General features: G+C 49.2%; 1 protein-coding gene across 2 annotated transcripts in view; it reads left to right on the plus strand.

Moving 5' to 3' along the window:
- Window positions 1–14,224: 14,224 nt before the first annotated feature.
- Window positions 14,225–27,883, plus strand: part of GALNT15 (polypeptide N-acetylgalactosaminyltransferase 15) — a 39,460-nt gene continuing 25,801 nt past the window's right edge. For both annotated transcript variants that reach the window (XM_059921940.1, XM_059921941.1), the window contains exon 1: window positions 14,225–15,362. In XM_059921940.1, coding sequence (XP_059777923.1) covers window positions 14,671–15,362 — 692 coding nt within the window. In that variant the 5' untranslated portion in view covers window positions 14,225–14,670. The remainder of the gene's footprint in view (window positions 15,363–27,883) is intronic.

Consider the following 27,883-nt stretch of genomic DNA (forward strand, 5'->3'; position numbering starts at 1 on the left):
ACTACATGATGACGTTCTACTGTACATCTCTTCCCAACTCTGTGTTGACAGATATAGTATCCGTAGCTTGAAATATGTCACCATAATAGTATTTACATCAGAGAAACCAGCAAATCCTACAAGTCAAGGCATCCTCCCCACTCCCCTGGCGAGAGCCAGTTGTTAAACATCTCCCAGCACACCACCATTGGATGTCAACGTCAGATGATGGGAGACCCCAGAGGAGGCAGACTGAGCCAACCAAATTCTTGCTGCCTGTGATGGGGGAAGGAGTGTCGGTCACCATGCCTTTCCTTTAGCATGGAAAGATACAACTCTGAGCACTCATAGAGGAAATCAAAGCAAAGAGATGGAGAGAGTCTGTAGATCCAGCCGTGCCTGAAGCCAGTCAGGTCTGCTACATTTCTTACTAATGTGAGACTTGCCTAAGGGCATCATTTTCTCACTCTCACAAAGACACACAGCTTAGCCCAGGAGGGGGCAGGTAATTGTTTGCCTTGGAGTCTTCCATGAGAGTGCCAGAAGGAGTCAGCCAAGGACCATGGGCCAAGGTCAGTCAAAATCAGAAGCAAACATGGGGTGTAGCAGCTGGAGAGGCTGGTCAGAAGGAGGGCATTTGGGAAGCCGTGAAACCGGAGAGGGTTGCAGGCAGGGGTGTGAGACTCCAGAGAGCTGATCTGGGAGTTCTTGCTGGGCAGTGTGGTCTGGCTGCAAGGGGTAGCAGAGGCTAAAACATGGGCAGAGAGCAGGCCCAGGCCTCAAAGAACTTGCTCACAGAACTGAAACGGAGATACTTTTTTCTGATTTCAGGCAGTGAAACACACAAAGGGGAAAAGTCCCCACAGTCGGGGCCAAATGAGGGCACTACGGATAAGTGTAGGAGCCTGAAAGTCTGCCTGAGCCAGCGACTCCAACAAGTGCTTACCTCTCACAGCTTCTTCCCTTTTCTTTTTCCCCCTTATTTATTTTGACTTAAAATCCTGCTCTAAAATACTGGAGCCCAATCTTCACCATGCACCAGAATCACCCAGGTACCTTTCCCAAAATGCAGATTTGGGGGCTGTGCCCCTTGGAAATGTGATTGAGAGATTCCGGAATTAGGCCAGGAATTAACCAGGTTGTGAGCCCCTCGGGTAAAATTTCCCATTCTATTGTCAGTTTTTTCCATAACGGCACCCCTGGCAAAAGCAGCATAAGTGAATCTGTTTGGGTGGAACGAAGGTGGAGGGGTTGCCTTTGGGCTGGGTGGCAGGCAGGACTGGCCGTGGAATTTGCAGGGCCTGGCGTGAAGTGAAAATGCAGGGCCCCTTGTTCAAAAGTTATTAAGGAGTTCAAGATGATGACAGCAGAACCTTAAACCAAGCATGGACCCTTCTGAGCAGGGCCCCTGAGTGAGTGCCCCTGAAACCAGCCCTGGTAGCAGGGCACCATTTGCCTGTGGGGTTCCTGTGTCATCTAAGTATTTGTGTTACTGACCAGGGTTCTTGGCCTCCTTAATCAATAGAAATTGATCAGAGACCAGACAAGAAATTCAGGCAAGGCTTTATTGGGGCCCCTGCTGCAGCAGGAAGGATGGAGAACAAATAACAGGTTTCCTTGCTCGCTCACTCCTCAGGCAGGGGCGAGCTGGTTCCTTACATGGGGTGAGGGTAGCGGTGTGTCCAGGGGTCAGGCCAGAAGGGTGACTTAGGTGGTTTGCCCACCTCTTAGGTGGTGCTGAGTGCAGGGGGCATGCGCAGTGCCCTGCTTTTTCTCCTGAAACCCTGCTTTTGCTCCTGGCTCTTCAGAAGTGGCAGTTGTGTTTTTGGTCTTTTTGTATCTTGTTGTCCATAATTGCCCCCAACTGTGCATGCAGGCGGTTATTTTTAGTCCCTTAGAGTTTCTTTGTATTTTGTTGCTGAAGGAGACGTTTGTCCAGGTGCAAGCATTGCAGCAAAGAGCCCCAGATCCCAGGTCCCGGCCTGTTTCATTCGTACCCCAGGGTCTGCCCACTGGCTTTCAAGGACAAAGGCTCCAGGCAAAAGACAGTGTGTCTCGAAGCCCTGTGTCTTGACTTTGGAGAAAAGCCATGGTCCTACAGCGTCTGACAGAGCAGAACTTCAGAGTTTGGGGAAGTTCCACTTCCTCCCAGGCCTCAGAGGACCCAGAGCTCTGGCTGGGACCCTGCTGGAATCCGGGACAGACACAGAAATGTCTCAGGGAGATGGGAACAGAGGTGGGGGGAGAGGACCCTGCATCTGACAGCCCAGGTAGAAAGGAAGACACAGATAAACATCCACAGAGGGTCAAACCCCGCTCGGCTTCAGGCCTGACTCACCCTTTCCACTCTCTGATCCTGTCTTGAGAAGAGACCAAACCATTGGGGTGACCAACTCATCCCAGTTTGCCTGGAACTTTCCTAGTTTTAGCAACGCAAGTCCTGTGACCTGGTTAGCCTCGGTGAACCGAGTTGGCTAATCAGCCTCTGTAAATCAAAGTCACAACAAATGCCCACAGGGGCCCTGTATGCAAGGGCTCGGGTATTCCTGTGGGCAGGTGTCCTCCAAAACTCATTGGCTAAGTTCCCACAATCTGATTTAGCAGGTCAACAGCTTCACTGCCTGCACGTTAATATTTCCTCCGTGTTCACCAGGATTTTCCATCACTCACAATCAGATCCAGCAAGGACAGCTTACTAACTGTGGCTATGGCCAGTGACTGGTAGCAGCTGCTTTGGGTTTTCCCACCCAAAACAACCCCATGCTCCGAGCAGTGGTCCCCATCTCTGGGGACACATTAGAATCCCCCAGAGGACTGGACTTCAGTGTTGTTCAGACCTCCAAGGTTGGGGCTTCCCTGGTGGCTCAGTGGTTAAGAATCCACCTGCCAATGCAGGGGACATGGGTTTGAGCCCTGGTCCGGGAAGATTCCACATGCTGCGGAGCAACTAAACCCGTGAGCCACAACTACTGAGCCCACGTGCCACAACTACTGAAGCCCGTACGCCTAGAGCTCGTGCTCCGCAACAAGAGAAGCCACTGCAATGAGAAGCCCGCGCACCGCAATGAAGAGTAGCTCCCACTCACCGCAACTAGAGAAAGCCCGCGCTCAGCAACGAAGACCCAACACAGCCATAAATAAATAAATAAATTAATTAATTAAAAAAAAATAAAAAGCTCTAAGGTTATTCTGATGCATAGCCAGGGTTAAAGACCCACAGTGCTAGGACCTAGAACACTGGGCACTTAATCTCCCCTCTGTAGGGAACCCTGTTTCACTGTTGGTGGGAATGTAAATTGACACAGCCACTATGGAGAACAGTATGGAGGTTCCTTAAAAAACTAAAAATAGAACTACCATATGACCCAGCAATCCCACTACTGGACATATACCCTGAGAAAACTGTAATTCAAAAAGAGTCATGTACCACAATGTTCACTGCAGCTCTATTTACAATAGCCAGGACATGGAAGCAACCTAAGTGTCCATCAACAGATGAATGCATAAAGAAGATTTGGCATATATATACAATGGAATATTACTCAGACATAAAAAGAAATGAAATTGAGTTATTTGTAGTGAGGTGGATGGACCTAGAGTCTGTTATACAGAATGAAGTAAGTCAGAAAGAGAAAAACAAATACCGTATGCTAACACACATATATGGAATCTAAAAAAAAAATGGTTCTGAAGGACCTAGGGGCAGGACAGGAATAGAGACGCAGACATAGAGAATGGACTTGAGGACATGGGGAGGGGGAAGGGTAAGCTGGGACGAAGTGAGAGAGTGGCATGTACATATGTACACTACCAAATGTGAAATAGATAGCTAGTGGGAAGCAGCCGCATAGCACAGGGATATCAGCTCAGTGCTTTGTGACCACCTAGAGGGGTGGGATAGGGAGGGTGGGAGGGAGATGCAAGAGGGAGGAGATATGGGGATATATGTATATGTATAGCTGATTCACTTTGTTATAAAGCAGAAACTAACACACCATTGTAAAGCAATTATACTCCAATAAAGATGTTAAAAAAGAAAATTTCCCCTGTGTCCCAAACAGTTTTTTTCAGGACAGTCTTGGCTCTGCAAGGGGTCTCCTTCAGCTCACCTTTCTGCAGCTGTGGAACGGGCCTCCACTCATGCATAAGTCCTGGCTTAAGCAATTTTTTTTAAACCAAAAAGAACATCAGCCCTATATTACATTTTCTAGATTATCAAAGCATTTGGCACTGTCCTTTCTGATCAATGCAGACATTTTATATCCAGGTACTTGTCATTTAAAGATGAAAATCCTGAACTCCAGGTTTCATGGGCAATGACCAGGAGGATCTATTGATTGTCCAGTTGGAACATTCTTATTCTTTGGGTACTGTGAATCTGATGACCAACCATGTTCCCTTCCTTACATTGGCTGCTAGGAAGCTCAGAGTGGCTCACTTTTGCAATTGCTTACATACTTTGTGTGCTAACTTTACTTCTGGTTTCATCTTACTCCCTAAGCTTACTTTTCCTTTGACCCAGTGTCCTTAGCTATTTATTCTGTCCTATTGAATTGAATGTACACTCAAGCCACCACAAATCCTTTCCAAAAAAAGAGACTAATATATTGATAAAAACAAAGTGCAAATGGTAACTGCTATGATTAGGAAGAAGCAGACCACAAAAAATACTGCAGACTCTACAAGGAAGATCATGCTGACTCTCATGATGCAAGGCTTCCAATCTCGGATGTGTGCTTCCGCCCCACCGCCACCTCCACCTCATGGAAAAATAAGTATTAATACCCAAACACCCAACCCAGGGAATTCCCCGTGGCCTTCTCTCTGAAACTGTCTCCTGGCCTCTCCACACAGTCCCAGCTGAGGAGCTGACAAATGCCTTCAACAGCACACTTATCCTTCCCAATCAAGGGCACAATTATCTTGATTGGTTCATAAGCTCAACTCTGTGCTCTGTAGGGGTGATGTCACAGCTGGGTCGGAGTGCTACCAGAGTCAGTTGTTCTAATGAATTCATTTACAGAGTTGCTGAGGGGCCTTTTGAAATCAATATGCAAATGTCACTTAAAACTTGCAGCAATATTTTGAGCCAAAAGCGTAGCCCTTTTTATCGGGAATGCAGGGTAGTCTTAAACACCTGAAGTAAAGCTCTTTGTGGCTGATGACTTGGTTCCCTGTGGGGTTATATTTGTAGAGGCCAGGAAGTTGGTTATTCCAAGAATGCTTTTGCTCAGAAGGCAGCGAGGCTGGGTAGGATATTTAAGATTTCTTCATTTTCCTCCAGCTGCGTGACTATGGGGAGATTCTGTATAAATGGCTCAGGCACAATCTCCATTTTATAATGCATGTCCAGTTCCCATCATAGTGCTGAAAAATCTCTGGAGAACATTTAATCCAGCCCTTTCCTTCCGTGAATATATAGGGACTTGTCCAAGTTCACACAGAGAATAAGTTGCAGAATTTGGACTGGGATCCAATGTCCATCACACCAGTGACCACCCCAGAATCAGGTGCATTACCTTCAGTTCTAAGGCGGAGGGATAAATTAGGAGTTTGGGATTGAAATATACACACTATTATATATAAAACAGATAACCAACAAGGACCTACTGTATAGCACAGGGAACTATATTCAATATCTTATAATAACCTATAATAGAAAAGAATGTAAAAAAAGAATATATATATTTATATATATGTATAACTGAACCATTATGCTGTACATCTGAAACTAGTACAACTTTGTAAATCAACTATATTTCAATAAAATTTAAAAAAAATAAAGTATTAAAAAAATTCAGTTCTGACTTCTTAAGACAAACTTCATAGACTTCCTCCAAGCCCTACCTCCAATCTACTCAATATTCAAGGTACATTCACGAAGACGTCCATCCTCCGAGCATTGCAGAGTTGCCTGGGGCATCTATGCCCCCAACCATCTGCATGAGCAGCCTTCTGAACACATAACTGAACACGAGTCCTAATGGAAGTTCCCATAGACCACGAGAGTTCTCTGTCAGGAATCCAGCCCTACCTTCCTTCTACAGCCAGCAAAGGCCTACATTTCTATCTGCCCCACTCTTGCTTATTAGCAAACCACCTTTGTCAAGAGCCATCTCCAGCTTTGTATACACTCTCTTTCTCAGGGATCATATCATGTTTGCAAAGAGTTTGCACAAGGTTTTCAAAAGGCTCCTTTAGAGACAGTCCCACCCTTGCAAATTGGGACACAGTGCAAGGCACATCCAAGGGGTAAAGCCAAGCCGCCATCTTGGGAACTGTTGTCCTCATGGCCTTCCTCCACCCACATGTCCTTCCACATGCCACCCTCCCCTGTCGTGTCTTGCACAGTGTTTGGGGAGAGTTGGGTGCTAAACTGACAGTATCTGGATCACATCAGATCTTTAAATGTCAGGCTAAATGTATTTCCTAGTCTTTCCCTGAGGGCTAAGATTGGACTACTCATAAATTCATCTCCTCTCTATCTGCATGGATTTTACACTGTAAACGTTCACAGATCAGCCATTTCCAATGCCTTCCCATCTCAAATGGCATATAAAAATGGAAGAGCTCAGGCTCAGCCAAGCTGCCAAGAAGTCACGAGCTGTAGGCATGTGACCCATTGTTTGCGTGTTCAAGATGATAGTAATGCTGGCTGGAGTTTATTTCACATAGCCACCCTGTTGTCTCTGGTTCTGGTCCAGCCTACAGAAGGGAGGCAGAAGCTTTGAAAAATGATAATAAACAATAAGTTCACAGACCAGAACATCCCAGCCCCCCTGGACCCAGCCAAACCAAAACAGTCTTAGTGGCAACAGAAGCCCTGTGGGTCACTGTGAGTCAAGGAATCATGGTTTGTAGTACCAACCAGACTGGGACTCACAAATTGGGGGATCCACTTAAGAGTCATGGCTTCGAATTGAAGAATCTCAACACCAGTCTCAGACTGACTTCTATCCTAGGTTCTAATCTCTAGCACCTCAAGCAGTGCCCAGCACACAGCAGGTGGTCAATACCCCAACTGCCTTCCCTGTTGGGCTGTGATTCCAGAACCCAACACAGCACCTGGCATATAATAGGTATTCAATAAATGTTGGTTGACTGATTTCATTCAGAGAAAATTTACTGGATGGACAGTCGCATGGAAGGAAGGAAGAAAAGAAGGAAGAAGAAAGGAAGGGAGGGAGAGGGGGAGGGAGGGAAGGAGGAAGGAAGGATGTTATTAAATCTCTGCCTAAAGCTAACAGGTCAAAAAGTTGGACTCAGTTCCTCACAAGGCAATCCCTTCAGCTATTGGACATTTACACTAAATGTTATAAAGTCCTCCCGTTGACTGAGCCCAAATCTGCCATGTTGTAACTCGCTCTTGGCAGTTCTAGTTTTCTCATCTATGTCTTCCTGGCTCTTTCTAGAGCATCCTTCCCAAAAGGAATCAGACCTTCCCTTCTGCATTCTCTTTCCGTTATCATTGGAAAACTAGCAAGAAACCACATAAGGTTTTAGCTGCAGAATCACAAGAAGGGAGGATCTTAAGAAATCAGCAAGTCTTGTTTCCTCTTAGAATCTGTCTGTTCTGGTTCCCCAGGCATCTGTGGAATGATTTCTTTGGAAAGACCTAGGTCTGCCAAGCTTGTTCCTGACACCAAGAGCAAACTTCCCTATACCAAGATAGTGGCCACAGAGCACTGAGGCCCATGGACATTTTGATGACCTCATAATATATCAATTAGCTAGACTGACTTACATTTCCCAGAATGCTCTTTTTTATACATTTTCAGTGGGGTTGGTTATATTGTTTTCCCCAGTTCAGATATTTGAATGGATTCTCCAGACTCCACAGAGTATACTTATGTTAAGACTTTTATTTAAAGTGAAAGATCCAGTGGAGGGAGAGAAAGAGAATGCAGGGGAACAGTGTAGTTTCTGAGAGACAAAATTTGTGCATTGGGGCCCAACATTTGTCCACACGGACCACACTGAATCTCTGGATTGAACGGCCGAGATATGTGTGAGGAACCTTGGCTTTAGGAGAACTCACTGAAAAGAGCCAGGTGGCTTTTTTTTTTCTTTGACAGGAAAGTAGGATTTATTGGTGGGCGTGAGTAAGGAGGGGGCAGAGCCAACCAAGTGACTCTTTAAGTCATCCAGCCAGGCTTCTCAAACTGGGGAGGCCATTACAAACTGCCAGTAAAGAAGACAACCCTGAGGCTTGCCGGGAGAGTTTCGGACCTCAGACAGCATACCACACATCCCGTTGCCTTTATCTTGGTCATACGTCAAAAGTCAGACATTCAGGCACCCCCAGAAGTGAAGACAGAGCTGTTCTAGTATCTCCACAGTGGGGCACAAGAGTGATTCTTGGGAAATCTGGAAGGGCAGAAGGGAAGCAACAGACATTCTGTAGCTCATACTACATAATGTTGCTGATCTGCTGACTCAGCTCATTGGTGGGAAGCGGTAGAACTTCCCCTGAATGCTCCTTCAGTTCTGCTCCTATGTCTGGGTCAGGGGTCTGCGTTAAGCTCCACACCAAAGGACCCTGGCTTCTGCAGGATACCCATACCACTTACATAGAGGCAGCAAGGATTGACACGGATTTTAGTCCATCAGTGTGGGGTTCCATCTCACACTTATGGGTTCCAGCTTGTTCTTGGTTTCCCCCACTTTGTATCTATCTTTCCTTCGTAGCTGCCTGTCTTGTGGACTTCAAGCTTCAGCATCAGATGTGAAGACAACAGCTTTGCAGAGACCGCTTGCCAGCTCCCATGATGATGTGAGATCATATCTCTGTAACAAGTCATGTATCTCCCATTTATGTCTCTTGGTGGATCTGTTTCCCTGGCTGACTCCTGACCCCTGGTTGACAGGTGCTCTGCCATTCCCTGGGAGCACAGCCACTGGCTTCTCCCTCCCTCTGTGTTGCAGAAAATGCCAGATGGTGGCCAGTTCCCTGGGCCCTGCTTCCCCACACACTACCACTCGACTTGCTAGCTCCTCTGACTATCTCTAGTCTGTGTGCAGGTGGAAGGCTGGGCAGGCAGCCCTGTTCTTAGTGATGGAGTGGGCTGACCGGCTGTGCAGATGAGCAGATGCCAGACGAATAGCCCAGGAGGCTCAGCTAATTTCTCACGGGAGGAAAAATGCCCAAACAGTGACAAGAAATCGCTGGAGAACTCCTGTAGCCACAAGGAATGGTGGTCCTTGGACTTCTAATAAACCTCGAAGCAAGAGAGTGAGGTGAGCTCACTGGACAGACACAGGGGCACCTAGCCACGTGGATGTCAAGGCAGACTTCTGGGCATCTCTTGGCACTCCCAGAAGGCTTAGTGTGCACAGGAGATGACGGTCCATTTTCTCCAGGCTCATACCCAACAGGTGGGATTTTGGGCACCTTCTATCAGAGAGATTGCAGATTGGTGGTCCGTGGGCTGAAGTTGGCCTGCCACCATGTTTTGTTTGGCCTTCACGGTGTATTTAAAAGTTTTTAAATTCACTGCCAGCTTTTACAAATTTAGGATTTCACATTTTAAAAAATCTGAATTTCCTACTTTTCTTGAAAAACCAGAAGATTTGGCAAGTTTCGGCCTATTTTCCTGCATGGCAAAAATTGGCCATAGCCGAGGAACAGCTGTTCTCGTTAGACAGGGAGAGAAACTCTCGGCTCCTGCAGCCCCCCTCAGCCTAGTGCTTTTGCTTATATTACCTGCCTGGCTTCTGGAGGCATCTGAGTTTACAAGGCCTGGCCATGCCATCTGCAGCAGATGCTTGGAGCCTCTCCCCCTGTAGTAGAAACCCAGGCTGGACTTCAATCACCAGCGTCTGTACCTCTTTGCCTGAGGACTTCCTTTGGCGGTCAGGGCCTCTGTCTGCTCCCCAGCAGGTCCTGAGTGCCCCTCCCCAGCAGACCTCAGCTGATGGGGGGTTGGTGCATAAATACCCCAACTCCCTCTCCCTTGGTTGTGATCACCCTGAGGCATGCTCTACTGTGTCTCCCAAACAACCCCAATGATATTAAGCTCCAGGTACCCACAGTAATAGCTGCCCTGACGACATGCTCTTCAAAGGCTGCCTTCCCTTCCCTATCTCTCTTCCCCTCTCCCCTCCATGAATAAACTACTTGTTCAGTTTTTTTGTACAGTCACAAGACTTCGTAGGAGTGGTGTTCTACAAAGTTGCTATGAATACTGAATTAGCAAATACAGAACCACTGCTCCCTGGTCTTCTGGTCAACCAATCAATACATAACCTTGTTTTATGTTTATGTTCAAAGACACCTTAACATATTTAATATTTAATATATATTGTGGATTCATTAACATTGAACTCGTGGCCAACAGCGCTAGAACTTACGCCAGAATGAAGCTCATCTAACAAGTGCATTTTCCCCGTAAGGCTCATCACAGCCTTCTACGCTTACGACCCCAGACAGCACTTCAGCACTAGGCTTGGGGGCCATTTTAAACAGCAAAATCACCAACACAAAGCACAAAAAATGTGTAAACATAGCACTAGATAGAACAGGATACTTGATTATAATACGAGAGCTGGAACAAGGTCAGAGTGTCACCTGTGTGACCTCAGCTGGGAATGTGCACATCACATAAGTCAACATTTTTGCCACTCTGCACTCGTCCACAAATGATTGTGAAAGTGACACAGGTATTAATTTCGAGGTTACAAATAAATTGTAGCAAGTAGGCAAATTCACAAAACAAGAACGCATCAGGATCAACTATACCCCAGAGCCCGCTACTAGGGGACTCCAAATGAAGACAACATCACAGAAGTGCTTTCCCCCTCAAGTAATTCAGAGGCAACTAAAAACCCTGGAAGAAATATAAAACAATAGTTTCAGGAATTGTCGTTAGGCAACAGGGAGAGCGATCCCTGAGAGAGGGGAAACAAATCAGGTGAGACCTGTGAGTGTGTTGCCTGGAGACCGTTTCCAGGCTACAGCGCAAGAAGGGGATCCCAGGTGGAGCGGGGTGTGGCCCTGACTTGAGGAGATAGAACTGGGAGACTGGGGAGGCCGAGGGGGTTAGAGCATGCAAAGCAGAGGCCTGGGGAGCAGAGAGCTACACACAGAGAGCTCCGGAGATTTGCAAGGATCCCAAGTCTTCACAGGAGTTCTGATCAGAACATGCCTGTGGGAAAACAACTCAAGGCCAGAGAAAGAACCACCTGAAGGAGCAGAAGGAAGGATCCTCAGAGCTCACACAGGGTGGGGAATAGTCAGTGCTCCCACCGGCGAGAGTGGAAACTCGTAATTCATGGGGCGTCAGGCCGAGTACTCAGAACGTCTTGCTTCAGTAAGTGGGGGAAAATTGGCCCTTAGCTAAAGACTGCTCAAAGATCAAACCATTTGACCTTCCAGAAAAAAAGCTCAACAATATTTATAGAAATACAAACATATCCAATATCCAGCAAGATAAAATTCACAGCATCTGGCATCAAATTTAAAATGACTAGGCATGCAAAGAAGTAGTAAAAGATGACCCATAATGAGGAGCAAAATGAATAGAAACAGATCAAGAAGTGACACGGATGAGCATCTTACTCATCGAGTATTGAGAAGAGCCATGGAGACACGGAGAAAGCAGAGGGGATGCAGACAGACGACAATGCCACATGTGGATGGAGGGGTTCTGATGGGAAAAGGTGGGCTGGGGAGCTCTCCCTGAATAGGCAATCTTGGAGTTGACATCAAAGTGGAGAAGTGAGCCATGTGGCTGGACTTCTGGGGAAAGAGCCATCAAGCAGAGGGAAGGCCAGGTAAAGGCCCTGAGGTGGGACGAGGCTGGCGAGTTGGAGGCCAGTGTTACCGGAGAGGGTGGAGGCGGGCGCTCTGCCCGAGGGTGGAGACTGTGCACCCTTAGATCTCCGAAAGCTTCCTGCAATCAAAACTCTCCATCCTATCATTCTCGTTAACCCGCAGATGTCCTTACATTCTAAACCACGTCTCCCAGAACACCTACCTCTTAAACCTAGAAGTCATACAATTCCCACCCCCAGGACATCCCAATGTGGGATTTGGAAAATACAGTCCAATCTGGCAATTCCTATGAGCTGTCCATCGGGCGCCACGCTGGGCTGTCGAGAACAATTGTTTAGGACCCACTCTTTCACCTCTGACTCTGAGTGGCTTCAGGGAAAACAAATGTGAACACACACACACACACACACACAGGCTGGAAGCAGCAACTGAATCCAAAGGAAAAATATTTTTTCCCATGAGATGTTTATGCTCACAATTTAAGATTAAAATCAAATCAGAAACAATGAGCAATTCATCCAGGAACCCTGCAGTGACAGCCCTCCCCACCCCACTCCTGGTTCCTCTTCAGACATCAGGAGGGTGGCATCTCATGGTGCCAGCTACCCACCCTCCATCAGTCCGGTCCACCTGATGCCCGAGGCCTCTGAGCTTGCTGGCTGCCCTCCTCTCTCCCGTCTCCATCACTCCCTCCAGGATCTTCAGGCATCATCTATGTGCTGCTGGCGTCTGGCTGTTTATCTTCAGGCCAGACCTGTCCTCTGACCTCCAGCTATCATATATCCCCATGTATCCATATATCCAGCTGCCCACCCTTCCCCTCCCCTTGGCTGTTGAAACGCCATCTCCAACTATGCGTGTCCCCAGTGGAACCACTGCTTTCACTGCCCTCTCCATGCTCCCAGCCTTCCCCATCTCCTTTGATGGCAACTTGATTCTTCCAACTGCTCAGACCAAAAACTTGTAATCATCCTTGACTCATCTTTCTCTCACACTGGACATTAATTCACCAACCAATCGTATAGTTTCTTCCTTAAAATACATCCCGAAGCCGAGCACTACCCCACCTCCAGGGATGCCCTTATCATGTCTCACTGCAGTAACACCTCATTTGGTCTCCCTGCTTCTGCCCTGTTCTCCCCCACTGTCTAACCTCAGCATAGCAGCCAGAGTGGACCAGTTAACATCTGAGTTGACTGTGTCTGTCTTCTGCTTACAACCCTCCAAGGGCTCTCATCTTACTCAGAGGAAAAGCCAAAATCCAGACCTTAGCCCCCCAAGGTCCTAAGTAATCCCCCCTCTTACCTCTCTCATTCCATTCCCACCCTGCCCACTCTGTTCCAGACACACAAGCCCTCTGCGGGTCCTCAAAAGGCCAGGCATGCTCTTGGCCTCAAGACCTTTGTACTTGCTGTGCTCTCTGCCCCAAATGCTCATCCCACTGAGCTGCCCGGTCCTCTTCCTTCACAAATGCTTCTGAGAGCCCTTCCCTCACTCAGCGTCAATTGTCAACCCCAGCCCCTGTTCCCCAGCCCCCGTCCCTGCTTTATTTTTCTCCTTAGCCCTTATCACTGTCTCTCCCACTGTATATTTTATTTTTTTATTATTATTTTTAAAAAAATATTTATTTATTTATTTGGTTACACCGGCTCCTAGCTGCAGCAGGCAGGCTCCTTAGTTGTGGCTTTTAGGCTCCTTAGTTGAGGCATGGATGTGGGATCTAGTTCCCTGACCAGGGATCGAACCCAGGCCCCCTGCATTGGGAGTGTGGCGTCCTAACCATTGCGCCGCCAGGGAAGTGCCTCCCACTGTATATTTTAATTATCTGTCTGTTTGTTTGTCTTTCCCACTAGAATATAAGTTCCACGAGGCACACATTTTGCTGTTTCATTCGTTGCTATACCCCAGTCTCCAGGATAGTCTTGGCATCTAGTGAGTGCTCATCAAAATTCATTGGTTGAATGAAGGACATTTACAACTGAAGGAGCATGCCCCTCTTCTTCCGACTCCCCCACCCCTGCCCAGCCCCCCCCCCCCCCCCCACCTGCTCAGAGGCCAGGGCAGAGCAGGCATTCAGATGCTGTTGTGGGCAAGAGGGGCTTGTGACAAGAGCATCTCCCCCAGCTCCACTCCTTTTCAGAAGGATGAGGACGGTGGTCCTCAGAAAGGGAGGGAGGGTCCAGCCTAGCTTTACAGCACCACCTGTGGGAGGCTGAGTGTGCAAATAGCCAGCGAGCTCCCTGCATTTCCATCCCAGGTACAGCCTTCCGGAAATTGGGAGGGAATACTCTTTCCCGCCCCTTTGGGTGGGGAAAGAAGCCTTCCTGTGAAGGAGATTCAAATCAGAACTCCTGGGATGTTCCTGTTGGGTTTGGTCCTAGCGGTGACGGCGTTTGTTTTCCCCGGAGTCGTGTTCCTCGGGTTGCACAAAGCCTGGGAACAGTGAGGGCATTAGGACCAGGAGCAAGGCGCATGCCTGCCGCGTCTGGCAGACCTTCTCGGGCCGGCTGAGCGGGGAGCTATGTGTGAAAGGAAATTAGGCTGCTGCCGGCTTCACATCTGTTGAGCTGACCCGACCTGCAGGGTCCAAAAGAGGACGGCTGTCAGCTTTGCCAGACTGAGGACCCACCGGCTACCCCCAGACATCTCATAGCAGCCTGACAATTCGTGCAAGGGGGGGAAGCGAAACACGTGGGACTAGACCCCTGAGCAGAAAGGAATCATTATTTTTCCCAAAGAGGAAAAGGGCATCAAAGGGTGGGGGTGGAGGGAGGCGCAAACAGTTCAGTCTGAAGTCCCTGTGAACGGGCTTTTGGAAGGCAATTAAAGACGTCCGCTCAGAGAGGACCTGGGCTGGGACTTGGGTCCGTGGCTTTCTGACTGTGAGTGGAAGCCGGTCTTACACACGCTGCTGGCAAATGTCAGCCGGGGAAAAAAGGAGCAGGTTAAGTGACCGGCACAAAAAACTTCCAGGTGGACCCAGGAAGCCCGGTTCTGCTGCCAGCTCGGAGGAACCCGGGGCAGGAGGACACAGTGCATTTGAACATGACCTGTTGCGTCTGGCGAGTTCCAGCCACATGCTGGTAAGGAAGCGGTGCAGGCGTGGACCCTGCAGACCGCAATTCCTGCTGCTCCTCCTGCTGCTGGGATGCGCGCTGCTGATGCTGGCCGCGCTGCGCCCTCCCGCGCCGACCCTGCCCCAGGCTGCCCCAGCTCGGGTCGCCGAGCACAGCCCCGAGGCCGGGTACCGCCTGGACTTCGGGGAATCTCAGGAGTGGGCGCTGGAGTCCAAGGACGAGGACCAAGAGTACGGCCCCCTGGAGGACCTGCCGCCCTTCATCTCGCTGCGGGAGGATCAGCTCCTGGTGGCTGTGGCCTCTCCCAGGGCGAGAGGGAACCAGAGCCAGGGCAGGAGAGGTGGCAGCTACCAGCTCATCAAGCGGATGAGCAGGAGGCCGGACGAGGACGCCCCAGAGCGGGACTGGGCGGCCGAGGAAGAGGATGCCGCGGAGGCATCTGAAGAAGAGGCGCTGACCTCGCTCAGCCTGGAGGAGGCGCTCAGTGCGCGCATCCCCCTGCAGAGGGCGCTGCCGGAGGTACGGCATCCGCTGTAAGTAGGCCCTTGCTTCTCCTTCCCCCGTTCCTGGAGGGCAACCGGCAAACTCAGGGATGCAGACTTTCTGCATTCTGCTTCCACTGCCTTAGGGCAGCGCTTCTCCACGTGTGGTCCCTGGCCCAGCGGCAGCATCCCCTGAGGACGTGTTAGAGATGCAGAGGCAGAAGCCCTGGGTGGGGTCCAGCGATCTGTCTTTAACCAGCCCTCCAGGGGAGAACCCCCGTCCTAGAGACAGAAAAGGAGGAACTCTTCCTTGTCCCTTCTCTCCCCGTCCTGGGTTCTAGTCCTCTGTCTCCGTGGATTGTCAGGTCAAACAGCTTTATCTCTATAACCCAGAGGGGCCTAGAGTGGATGTTCTCCAAGACACTTCCAGTTCCAGCACATTTTAATATTATGATTGCTGGGTTTACTTTTATTTTGGATGAAGGTAACAATCTCAGCTAACCTTTATGTGGCTCTTGCCATGTGCCCGACTTTAATCAAAGAGCTTTTCATGTATTGACTCAAAAATCCTTACAACTTATAATGATGGGTGCTAGCACTACTATCATGCCTATTTTATGCATATGAAAATGAGGCACAGAGAAGCCAAGTGACTTGCCCACAGTCACACAGCTAGCAGGTGCCAAAGCAGGGATTTGCTCCAAATTGCCTGAGCCCCCCCACTCTACGCCCCCTTCCTTAGTCGGCGAAACTAAGGGGACAGGTCCAGGACCCAGGATCTAGAATACTGCACTCATGCAGCCTGACCTGGCGGGGTGGCCCCACCCCCAGGAGGCAAGCTGGGAAGTAGGATGACATACAGGCTGTGCCCAGGGAAGCGGTGGGCTCGTCCTGGACCCCCTGCCCTCCCCACCATTACCATGGCGGGTCCAGAGGAGGGGTATGGTTACCAGCATCCAGGGGCAATGCAGCTGGGTAGTTGGGTGACTAAGTCCCTTCCCTATAAGCACAGCTCTTCCCAGAGCCCAGAGTTTCCCGGGAAGCAAAGCCATCCTCCAGCCCTCTGGGTGGGAGGATTGGAGTGAAGCAGCAGTTGGGAGCAGGACCACATACTCCTCAGATCCCTGATGGGGCTCCTCTGAGCCTGGCCACTCAGCCGTTCGCCCTCAGGGGCGTGCAGATGCAGTCTCCTGGAGGGTGAAGCCTCCTTAGACTGTGTACCTCAGGGCCTCACCCATGTCACCATAGCCCCAGCCCTGATGCTCCGACTTCAGGTCTTGGCTGAAACAGCTCTTTTCAGGCAACTCCCAGACCCATCCAGGCCCCGCCCCCTCATCACAGTTTTGTGCTCTCTGCAGCCTTAATTCGTAACACTCATGACAACCGAAGCTAAATGGTCATTGATGTATTGGTTTATTCAGTGCCTGCTTCCCTTGCCATGCAGTGAGCCTATAGTCCCAGCACACAGTAAAGAAACGATTGCTGAATGAATCAGTATATCATTTCCCAATTCTTTTGATACATCTTTTCATTGGCCTAGAGCAAGGATGTTTTACCAACCAGGCACACGGCCTCGATCAAGAGTCTCTGGCTCCCAAAGCTGTGAGTGTGTGTGTGTGACTCTGTGTGTCTGCATCGTGCAAGTGTGGGTGAATTGTGTTGTGCGTGTGTCAAATGGATGCTGTGCATGTGTGTTGTGTGTAGTGTGTTAGTGGTGCCCGTGTGCCTGGTGCCTGTGTATGCTGTGATGTGATGTGCACGGGTGCGAGCTGTGTGGTGTCTTGTCATGTGTGCATGTGTGTTGTTGATATGTCAATGTTCATGTGTGTATGCATCGTGATTGTGTGACACGTGTACATATCATATATGTTGTGCACATGGCATTGTGCCTGTGTGTGTTGTCATGTGGTGCTTGGGTTGTATGTTTTTGTGGTGCGTGTGTCATGACTGTGTGCACATGTATGATATGTATGATGTGCTTGTGTGTGTGGTGTGTTTTACCCAAGCGTTGCATGAGTGGTGTGAAGGGCATGGGTGTATTGTATGTGTGTGGTTCATGTGTGTATGTTGTATATGTTGTGCACGTGGTGTGATGTGCACCCCTACTGTGCTTGTGTGCATGTGTGTGTGCTGTGATGTACGGCTTGTTTGGCGTGTTTGTGTGGTCTGCGTACATGCGTATTTGTTGTGAGTGTGCTGCACATGTGCATTGTGTGGTGTGTGCTCCGTGTGTTATAAATGTGTTGTGCAAGCGGTGCGGGTGTACTTTTGCAAGTGTGTTGTCTGTGTTATGCTTGTGGTGTGAAGTTCATGGGTGAGTGTTGTGCATGTGTGTGCATGTGTGAGTACACTGTGTCATGCATGTGATGTGCACGTGTGTATGTGTACATGCACGTGTGTGCACCACTTCTGTGGGTGCCTCTTCCAGCCAGGGTGACCAACTCGTCTCAGTTTGCCTGGACTTTCCCATCTCAGTAACCCCTCTGTCCCAGGCTAACCAGACCCGGTAGGTCTCCCCGCCCACAGCTTGGCTCTGTCCGGCAGGGTGTGGCGCCCTCTTCTGGCCGCAGCCTGTCCCTGCAGCCTGTGTGCCCAGCCTGAGCCCCCCCCCCCACTCCCCTCCCCCAGAGGCACACAGGCACTGGCGCCGCCCCTTCCTGGCAGGCTCCAGGATGCCCAAGGGATTCTCTGCAAAATAAGGCAACAACCCTCCCTCCAGGGTGCCAGGACTCTTCTTCTCCCATCACTCTATTTATTTATTTAAAAAAAAAATTTTTTTATTGGAGCATAATTGCTTTACGATGTTGTGTTAGTTTCTGCTGTACAGAAATCCGCTGTATGTATACATATATCCCCTTCCTCTTGGACCTCCCTCCCCCCCATCCCACCCATCTAGGTCATCACAGAGCACTGAGCTGAGCTTCCTGTGCTTTATAGCATGTTCCTGCTGGCTATCTATTTTATGCATGGTAGTGTATATATTTCAATCCTAATCTCCCAATTCATCCCACCCTCCTCTTCCCCCCCTGTGTCCACATGTCCGTTCTCTACTTCTCTGTCTCTATTCCTGCCCTGCAAATAGGTTCATCTGTACCATTTTCCTAGATTTAAAACTGAGCCCAAATACAACCCATAAAAGAACAGCCATCTCTTAAGCACCTACCCTTTGTGTCTGAGGACACTCTTTATGCCCACCAGGTTGCATAGAGCCTGTTTCTCAAATTTCAACACGTATGCAAATCGCCCCAGGCATCTTGTGAAAATGCAGAGTATGTTGGTAGTTGGCCAGGGGTGCGGCCCCAGATGCGACATTTCTATCAGGTCCCAGCACTGATGGTCCAGAAACCACAGTTTTGAGCAGTAAGGGACTACATCACTGGTTCCCAAAAGTATGTGCATATTAGATTCCTGCAGATTGTTTGTTTAAAATGTAGATTTTTCAGACTCCATCGCTAGAGACTATCGGTGGCTCTGAGTTGGAACCCAGCGATCTGAATTTTTACAAGCTGATACTAGACAGTTTGGGGAACCACTGGTATAGATGGTGAGTGGAGAGGTAGTAGGGTTCTGGAAGTTTCCATGGACTAGGTAGTTCTGGTATTGGAGAATAGAGAAGAGAGGCAGAAAAGAATACAGTCCCCTTCATGGCCCAGGGTTTTATACCTAAACACAAATGTCAGGTCAGCCGTAGCTGGCTGCACGCTACCTGCTTGTGCCAACTTATAACTTGTGTTTACCATTTGGCCCGTGTTTCCCTGGTTTATATGCCCGCAACTGTGACTAAATCATACGCCCATAGAACAGTGGACCTGGGGTTGAATTCTGGACACCACCTCTTACTGTGTGACCTTGTGTAATCACTCAACCTCTCTGAGCCTCGGTTTCTCCAACTGTAAAATGGCGATGATAATAACACCCTTGCGTAGGGTTGTGGATCAAATAAGATGAAGTGTGTGCTTATTCCCCCCCTCCAGCCCCACCCCCGCCACAGTGTTCAAGTCCAAACAGAAGATGCCCTTATTGTATTCTCTAGCATAGGACCTAGGAGTGAGTTGGAAAGAGGGAGGAAGATTGGAGCGGGCAGCTGTGGGCCTCACACCACTGTCCTTTCTCTGACCCATGAGTTATTTTCTGCTTCTCCAGCTGCTAAGTCATCCAAATTTGGCAGCACATCAGAATTACCTGGGAAGTCATAAGAAGGACTCCTGCGCGGGTCCCACTTTCAGGGATTCTTATTTAGTTGGTCTGGGGTGAGGCCTGGGTAGTCGCCTGGTAGGTCCAACGTGCAGCCAGGGCTGAGAACCAGGGCTGCGGGGCACCAGGCACTCCCCCGCCAGTGGGGGGAGGTAGGAAGGAGCATCTCCTCCTCTGCTCCCCCCCTCCCCCGCCTCCTGCCCCAGAGGCCACTTTGGCAGGAGCTTCGGTGTCATGGAGGAGGGCTGTTGCAGTCCACAGGGTCAGGTCAGTTCCCGGTGGGCAGCAAGACACCCAGGATGGCTTTGGCACCTGGGCTGCAAAAGAGAGGAGAGGCAGCTGACAGGGCATCATCAGTAAATCTGGGAGAGTGGGCATGGCCCCTTGGGGAGGGGTTAGTCGCCTGGGGCAGAGACTGGGGGCTGGTGCCCAGCTCATCCCCTTCCGGCAACAAGAGAGGGAAAACAACCCAGTATGTGTGGGACTTGGCCAGCCAGGTGTCGAAGGGAACCCACAAGCACCAAACCTCCGAGTCCAGCGTAGCCACGGCCGGGAGCGGCACCTCCCTGGATCTCCACCCTGGATCCGGCCCCCATAGTGGGGTTGTGGTATAGACAGAGCTGAGTGTGACTCTTTGAGATCGAATGCACTTACGGTGCCCAGTGCAGTGGGGTCTTGCCTTGTGCTTCGGGCCAGCCTCGGGGGTTAGATCAGAAGTGATCAGCCTGCATCTTATCTTTTTTTAATGGCTAGGGAAGGCTGGTGTTATTTGCTGCAGTGCCACTCAAAGTGTGGGCCTCAGACCTGCAGCATCAGAAATGCAGAGTCTCAGGCCCGCTCAGACCTACTGCTTGAAAAACTCTGCTTTTAACAAGATCCATTTTAACATGGTTTATGTTCATGTTAAAGTTTGAGTAAGCTGATGAGGCCTACGGTTCACAGCCCTGCCTGCATGTGAGGGTTTTGTGAATCATCACGGCCAGGGTCCCCACCCCCAGACCAACCAAGCAAAATACAACTCACCGGGACTCGCTCCCTAAGTGATTCTTGTGTGCAGTCAGGCCGGGAGCTACTGATCTAGGTTCTCTGAGGTGAAAAGAAACAGAGACACTCATGTGACTGCAGGTGGCAGGGTTACTTCGAGTCTTCCCAGGGAAGTAAGGAGCAGGGACTGTCCAGGGAGGACCGCAGGCAGTGCAGGAAAGGGACAGGAGAGAGACTCACGGGTCATAGTGCTCCTGGGATTGTGCCTTCCTGACGTCCCCCGGCAGCTGGAGGCCCGGCACTCACTCCTGTTGCAACTTCCCTGCTGATGTCTTGTCCTCTACTCAAGCTGTCGTCTAGCCCCCACCTGTATCAGCATCACCCGGGAGCTTGCTCACTAGAGATGCAGACTCTCAGGCCCCACCCCAGACCTCCTGGACCCAAAATCTGCATTTATGGAGATGCCGGGTGATGTGGGTGCCTGTTAATATCTGAGAAGCGCTGGGCTACCTCTTGGCTTCTGCTGCCTCATCGTTGGCTTACTGCCCATTCTGTGAGCTGCTACCAGCTGCTGACCCTCGCCGTGTGTCTGAATATCACCTTGAGACCAAGGATCGGTCTGGGGCAGCTGGCCATTCTTGGGGCAGCTGTCCCTGTTAGGGGGAGCTCTTGCACCAGGAGCCTTCAGTGTTCAGACCAGAGACTCTTAGTTGGTACCCATCTTTAGTCCAGGGCTAAGGAGCCAGGATCAGAGCAAAGCCAAGGGTGCCTGGAGCCCCTCAGAAGGAGGCTGGGTGACTTCAGAGGACTCCCACAAAGGGAAGGGGATTGCATGCACCCTGTGTGACTTGTCTCCACTGTGGCGAGTGACAGGCTGCCAGCCTCAGCCTCACCTACAGGCTCCAGCCCTTCCACATTTCTCTCTCATCTGTAAGCTCCTTTGTCCATCCTTCTAAGGCATCGTCCGCAGGCTGTGTCCCCAGCCGCTCCCTCCCCAGGTCTGGCCTGGAAACTGGTGTCCCCGAGATGAGCTCTACCAGTTAGAGACACAATGGGCTCAACACTGGGGTTTTCACAGAATGCAGGAAATCGGTATTATTGCCCTGTGTCTATAGACAGCCAGCCTATACCCTCCTTGAGAGCAAGAATAGTGTCCACCTTCATTCATTGAATAATTATTTGTTTAGCGACTATTAAAAGTGAGAAGGTGAGCAAGTCCTAGCCCGACCCTCAAAGAGCTCAGGGTACACTGAGGGAAGCAGACAAGTAACCAGCTGTTACATCGCTGGGCTCAGGGCTGAGACAGGGAAGCCCATCTCAGTGGGGGGCCTCTGCTGATTTGGTAGGAGCAGGGGGTCAGTCACTCCAAACCAGCTTTAGAAAACCAGGCAGAAACCTTTCTACTCTGGCCAGGCAAGGGAAGGGCAGGAGAGGGTTTGTGTCCCAGCCAGGCCATCTGGTGCACTGCCGTGACTCATTCTCTTCAGAATCAGCCTCCAAATGTATGTTCTGACTTCACGGGGGACCCTGGAGCTGCATGAAGTGAGGGCGTGCATCTGTGTATAAACACAGACGCAGGCTCTCGTGATCTTGGAGTGTGAAGACATAAAGTTTGCACTCATTGAGCAGCTCTCCTGGGCCTGAATGATCCCTTTTTATCCAGGCAGCAGCCGTGGGCTGGAGAAAGGTCTCAGACTCCCTGTGCTGGCTAATTAAGGGATATAAATAAATAGCAGAGCCAAGATTCAAAGCCACATTGATTTGATTCCAAAGCCCTGATTCAAAGCCACATTGATTTGATTCCAAAGCCCTGGGTCTTTCCTTCCCCACCTGCTGCCACTCAGAAGATGGACAAATGAGGTCAGGGTGGGCTTTTGGACACTTGTGTGTTGTATACAAACTGAGACAGTAAAATATTCACCAGGAATATGGTTGAAGGACAAAGAAAATGCCTCCATTATTTAATAATGAAAACATGCATTTCTTCTTGTATCACTTCATGAGTACCTGGTGACATTTGGACACTGCTTCACAATGTACAAAAGCTGTTTCTCTGCCCCGCCTCATCCACCCCCCACCCCCCCAGCAAAGCCGTGGCACAGACAGAGCAGGAAAAACATCCCCACTTGACAGAAAGAACCCAGGTCACCAGGGGAGGGAAGTGACTTGCCCAGGGCCCCTGCGTGGACCACTTACCTTTTGCTCTCTTGTTGGTTTACCTACCTACTTTATTCCCTCAAATGACTTGAAGATATACTATGAAATAGAAAATTGCTATTAATATCATGTTTAGTCAAGATAAAGGGAAGTATACTTTAGAAAATCTTTCCTTCCTTTCCTGGTACAGGCCAAGCCCCTTCCCACCTCCAGGCCTTAGCAGAGGCTGTGACCTCTGCCAGGAACACCTCTCCCCACTCACACACCTTCTCTGACTGTGTCCCACCCACCCTCAGGTCCTGGCTTCAGTCGTTGAATAATTCTTCAGTTTTCTGTTTAATAGGATATAAACTCCATGATATCAGAGGCTATCTGAGTTTGGGTTCCCCCAAAGCAGACCCTAAGGACAAGGAGTTGTTTTGCAGGTGATGCCTGGGAGGTCTGGTAGGGGACAGGGAGGGTGGAGCAGCCAATGAAAAGTGGGTTTGCAGGCAGTTACCTCTGCAGGCAGCTAGAGCTCAGCCCTGGGGGGAACCTGGGAGACAGCATCTCGCTGTTACCCACCCCCACCCTTAGGGTCTGGGTTGCTGGATATTAATACACCAACTCATTTTAGTCACTGACTGAGGGCAGCTCCCAGGGGTGGAGGGAGGTTACTCTCCACCTCTTCAGGCAGCTGGTGCATAAGGAGATCATCTCTGGCAGTCAGAGAAAACGCTCGGGCAATTGGAAGTCAGGCTGTGCTGTATTATATGATATCCCCGAGGGGATATGGGCAGGGCACCACAGATTCGGCTTCAAGGATTTTTATCTACTTAATTCATCTTCCAGTCCTCACACATAGTAGGTTGTCAGTCAATATCAGTTAAATGACTGGATAGAAAGATGGAAGATCAAGATCAAAGAGAAAATTAGAATGAAAATAAGCAACCAATGACTAAATATCCTACTTCCTTACTCTGAGCTTCCTGGCAGCCAAAGTGAAAAAGGAAACACGATAAGTATCATGATCGTTGTTGCTCAGGAAGAGGAAACACACCAGGTCCTCAGAGGAGGAAAAGCTTTTCCTGGCACTTCTATCTGACAGGAATTTCCCTCCAAAGTTGCGTGGAGGGGATAGAAAGTGCTGGAGGAGACAATTCCCCTCCAAAGGTGTTACAGAGACTGTAAAGCAAAGCAGGTGTCCTGAAATGCCTTCATGTACTGTTCTCTGATCAAAGCTGAGAGCATGATGTCAAGCAGAACTCCACAGAAGCAAATTTCCAAGGCAGCCAAGACAGTGGGATCAAAGTAAGTTGCTTTCTGAGGACTTTACTGAATCAGTGTAGACAGTCCAGAGCTTGTGATGAAACCAATGGATTGCATGTTCTTCAAATAACCACCCCCCCCCATCACAGTCACTGTGATCTGGACATCAGAACCCAAGCCTTATGACTCTGAATCCAGAACATTCTGTTAGCACTTCAGTCCAAGATGGTGATATGTATAGACTGGTCAAGAGCACAAGATTTAGAGTCACACTGACCATCAGCAATTTGCTGTGCAACTTTAAACAAGTCACTTAAGCTCTCTGGGCTCTAATTTCCTCATCTTTAAAACGGGACTGTGTATCCATTATCTAGTGCTGCATACACACGACCTCAAAATTTAGTGGCTTAAAAATTGGACGTCATAAAATTTTTAAATTTTGTGCTTGAAGAAAGTGAAGACACAAACCCAGAAATGGTAGAAAATATTTGCAAATCATATATCTGATTAGGGATTTGTATCAGAATATATAAAGGACCCTTACAATAACAATAAAAAGATATCCGACTTAAAAATAGGCAAAGGATTAGAATAGACATTTCTCCAAAGAATACATAGAAAATAGCCAAAAAGCACATGAAATGATGCTCAAATCATTAGTCAATAGGGAAATGCAAATCAAAATCACAGTGAAGTACCATTTCACCCGCACTGGAATGGCTAAAAAAAACCCCAGACAATAACAAGTGTTGACAGGGATGTGAAGAAGTTGTTGGTGGAACATAGGATGGTGCAGCTACTTTGGAAAACAGCTTGGCAGTTCCTCAAAATATTAAACATAGATTTACCACATGACTCGGCAATACCAGTCCTAGCTCTATACCCAAGAGAACTGAAAACTTGTTCACACAAAAACTTATACATGAATGTTTGTAGCAGCATTACTCATAATAGCCAAAAATGGAAATACTCAAATGTCCATCAACTGATGAATGGATAAATAAAATACAGTCTATTCAAACAATGGAACATTATTCTATTCAAACAATGGAACATTATTTGTCAGTAAAAAGAATGAAGTACTGATACAGGCTTCAACACGATGAACCTTGAAAACATTATATTAAGTGAAAGAAGCCAGACACAAAAGGCTGCATATTATATGATTCCATTTATATGAAGTTTATAATCTTTAAGTAGTCCTCTAAAATAACTCTACTTCTTATCCTCATTTTACAGATGAAGAAACTGAGGCCTAGAGAGGTATTCAGGCCCTTGGGAGGCTTGCAAGAAATAATAATAACTAGCATGTATTGAACTGTTACTTATGAGTAAGGCACTGGTCTAAGTACTTTGTATGAATTAACTCATTTGATCCTTCCAACAAACCCATTTTACAGATGAAAAATACTGAGGTTAAGTAAAATGCATGCTCAAAAAGGACTTACAGGAATCAAAAGTATTTCGAAAAATAACAATTGATTACTACAGATGTGACTGGTTCTGCGGATCTGGAAATTGTTGAAAGGAAAGATGGTTATCAGAGAGCTTATGTCGCTTGTCCAAGTCACACAAGGACAGATCCAGGATTTGAACCCAATGCCAAAGCTTGATGACACATATGGACTCTTCCTAAGATGCCCTGAACTGTCACAGTGTTTGAGCTCTCAGGGAATTGCATGCCACACCCCCCTTCTCCATGCTGTGCTACCACATGGGCCCGTCTGCCCATCCCTACGAGACCCAGTGCTGCCCATGGGCTGATGACCATGGACCGCAGAAGCCCAGGCATGTATCCAGAGCCCTTCCTTCCACGGGGGTCTGCACAACCTGCCCTGCCCACAGGCCCCTGCGCCTGCTCACCCCGCCCCCCAGAAACAAAAGAATCAATCCTGGTTCCTCTGAAGAGCATCTCCCTGGCCCCGAGACCCAGGCCTGGCCGCACCTCTGTTGATGATACTTAGCACTGCGCTCGGACCACGGTGAGAGCACTGGCCCTCCCGCGGGAGCCCACGCCGCTCGGCCCTGAAAGACCACGGTACCGCCACGGCTATTTCCAGTTCACGGCTCCTGGCAGTTCTGCGGTTGCCTGAAGAGGTGTTCCAGCGCCACCTGTTTATGTCTTGGAGGCCGTGTGTGCATCTTTCCACGGGGCAGGTGAAGGGTCCTCTTGGAGCTGGTGCCAGGACACCTGCCTCCACGGCTCAGGGAGGTACCGCCCTTGGCCTTGGAAGAGCTTCCAGAAACCCATTTGCCTTTCAAAGTCCTCGCAGCCTATTTTGCTCATCCCAGCCTTGCCTGTCATCTCTTCACCCACCTCTCTCACCAGGAAGAGAGAACACAGTTCTTTCTATGCATAAAACCTAGAAAACCCTAGTGGAGGGAGAGGAGGGGAGTCCTATGAGATTCTCTTTGAAACCCCTGCTCCCCTGGTTGGTCCCCTTCCCTTCCCCCTCTCCTATGCAAAGAAGATTCAGGAACACAGAATTTCAAGGCTGGAAGAGCCTTCGTGATCCACCCTGCAGTGATAATACATCCTCTGATCATGGCAGCGAATACTTACACAGCGCTCCGTGCCAGCACCGTTCTTAGTGCTTCGTGAAAAAGCCGTCTCATCTTCACAGTAGCCCTGCAACACGGGGGCTACTGTCACCCGCCTACAGAAACCAAAGCCCCAGGAAGCCACGTTACTTGTCCAGGGTCATTTGCACAGCTAGGAAGTAGCGGGGCTCCCGCGTCCACAGCTGAATCATCTCTGCAGAGAATGTCCTGTGAGGCCAAGGAGAGAAAGTCGGTTGCCCGGGGTCTCCAGCTCTGTAGCCCGGCAGGAAGCTCCCCCATCTCCTGACTTTGAGGAGTGAGATCTTGAAGAGCTGGAGCCACAATCAGATCTCTTCTGGGGATGGGGTTCCTGCTGCACGCCAGACCCTGTGCCAGGCACTTGTTTCTTACAGAAGTGTTCCCAGCAGGCAGAGGAGAATCTCCAAACTTCTGAAACCGTTCAGAAGCGTCTCATGCTATCCTGTGAGTGATTGTTGAAAGATAGCTGCATCTTACAAAGACTATCATAAATACGGGACACATGCTCATTACGTCCTGTCTTTTTCCAAGATAGCTATAAAAGAGCCACTGTCTATCAGGTGCATAGAATTATTCTTAGATTCTCACAACAGGCCCAAGGGGTAAATATTATCCTTATTTTTCAGATGAGGAAACTAAGGCTGATAAATATTGAGTATATTACCCAAAGAAACTCAGGGAGCAGCAGGGGGGAGATTCAAATCAAAATTTGTCTGATTCCGAAGTCCAAGCTCTTTTGACCACCATTCTACAAGGACACATGCGTGCACACAAAGACACACAGACACACACACACAGAAGTGTTGTTTCCTGTCATATATTCTATACATATTCTATAGATTGGGGTGGAGAAGGGGCCAGGCCCCGGGGAAGGTATGGCTGTGTTCTGCCCTGAGGTGATGAACTTCAGTCCCTCTGAATCTGCACCCATGGGAATCCCATATGCAGCCCTCCTTGTCCCCAGACTCCTCTGCTGTCTGACTTGGAAAACAGCCAGCCTCTGAGCAATCGCCCAAGTAATGTTTTGGGGTTTTTCTGTACTCACTGAGTCCACTGAGGCAAGATTTCTTTTCAACAGCCGTTGGAGGTCCCCATCTCTAGAACCCTTGGATCTGCCAATACATACAACCACACAGGAAATGCAGAACACACAAAGGAAAATTTGAACCTGTTTGTTTGTGAGCAGATCTAGAGCAGTTCTGGGGGCAGAGTGGAACTTCTCGAACTCAGGTAGGCTGCAGGAGGAAAGCTCCACCAGGGCCTGGGGTGAGAGGAGGGGCTGTGGGGTGGGAGAGAGGGAGGGTAGAGGGGGTCGAAGACTCAGCCGAAAGTGCAGCGTGCGCTGGGGCCTCTCAGTTATCGCCCCAAAACTTCATGGGAACTGGTTCACTTTGGATGTGTTATTTGAC

The sequence above is a fragment of the Balaenoptera ricei genome, chromosome 4 (assembly GCF_028023285.1).
Source record: "Balaenoptera ricei isolate mBalRic1 chromosome 4, mBalRic1.hap2, whole genome shotgun sequence".
In the NCBI taxonomy this organism is placed as follows: Eukaryota; Metazoa; Chordata; class Mammalia; order Artiodactyla; family Balaenopteridae; genus Balaenoptera; species Balaenoptera ricei.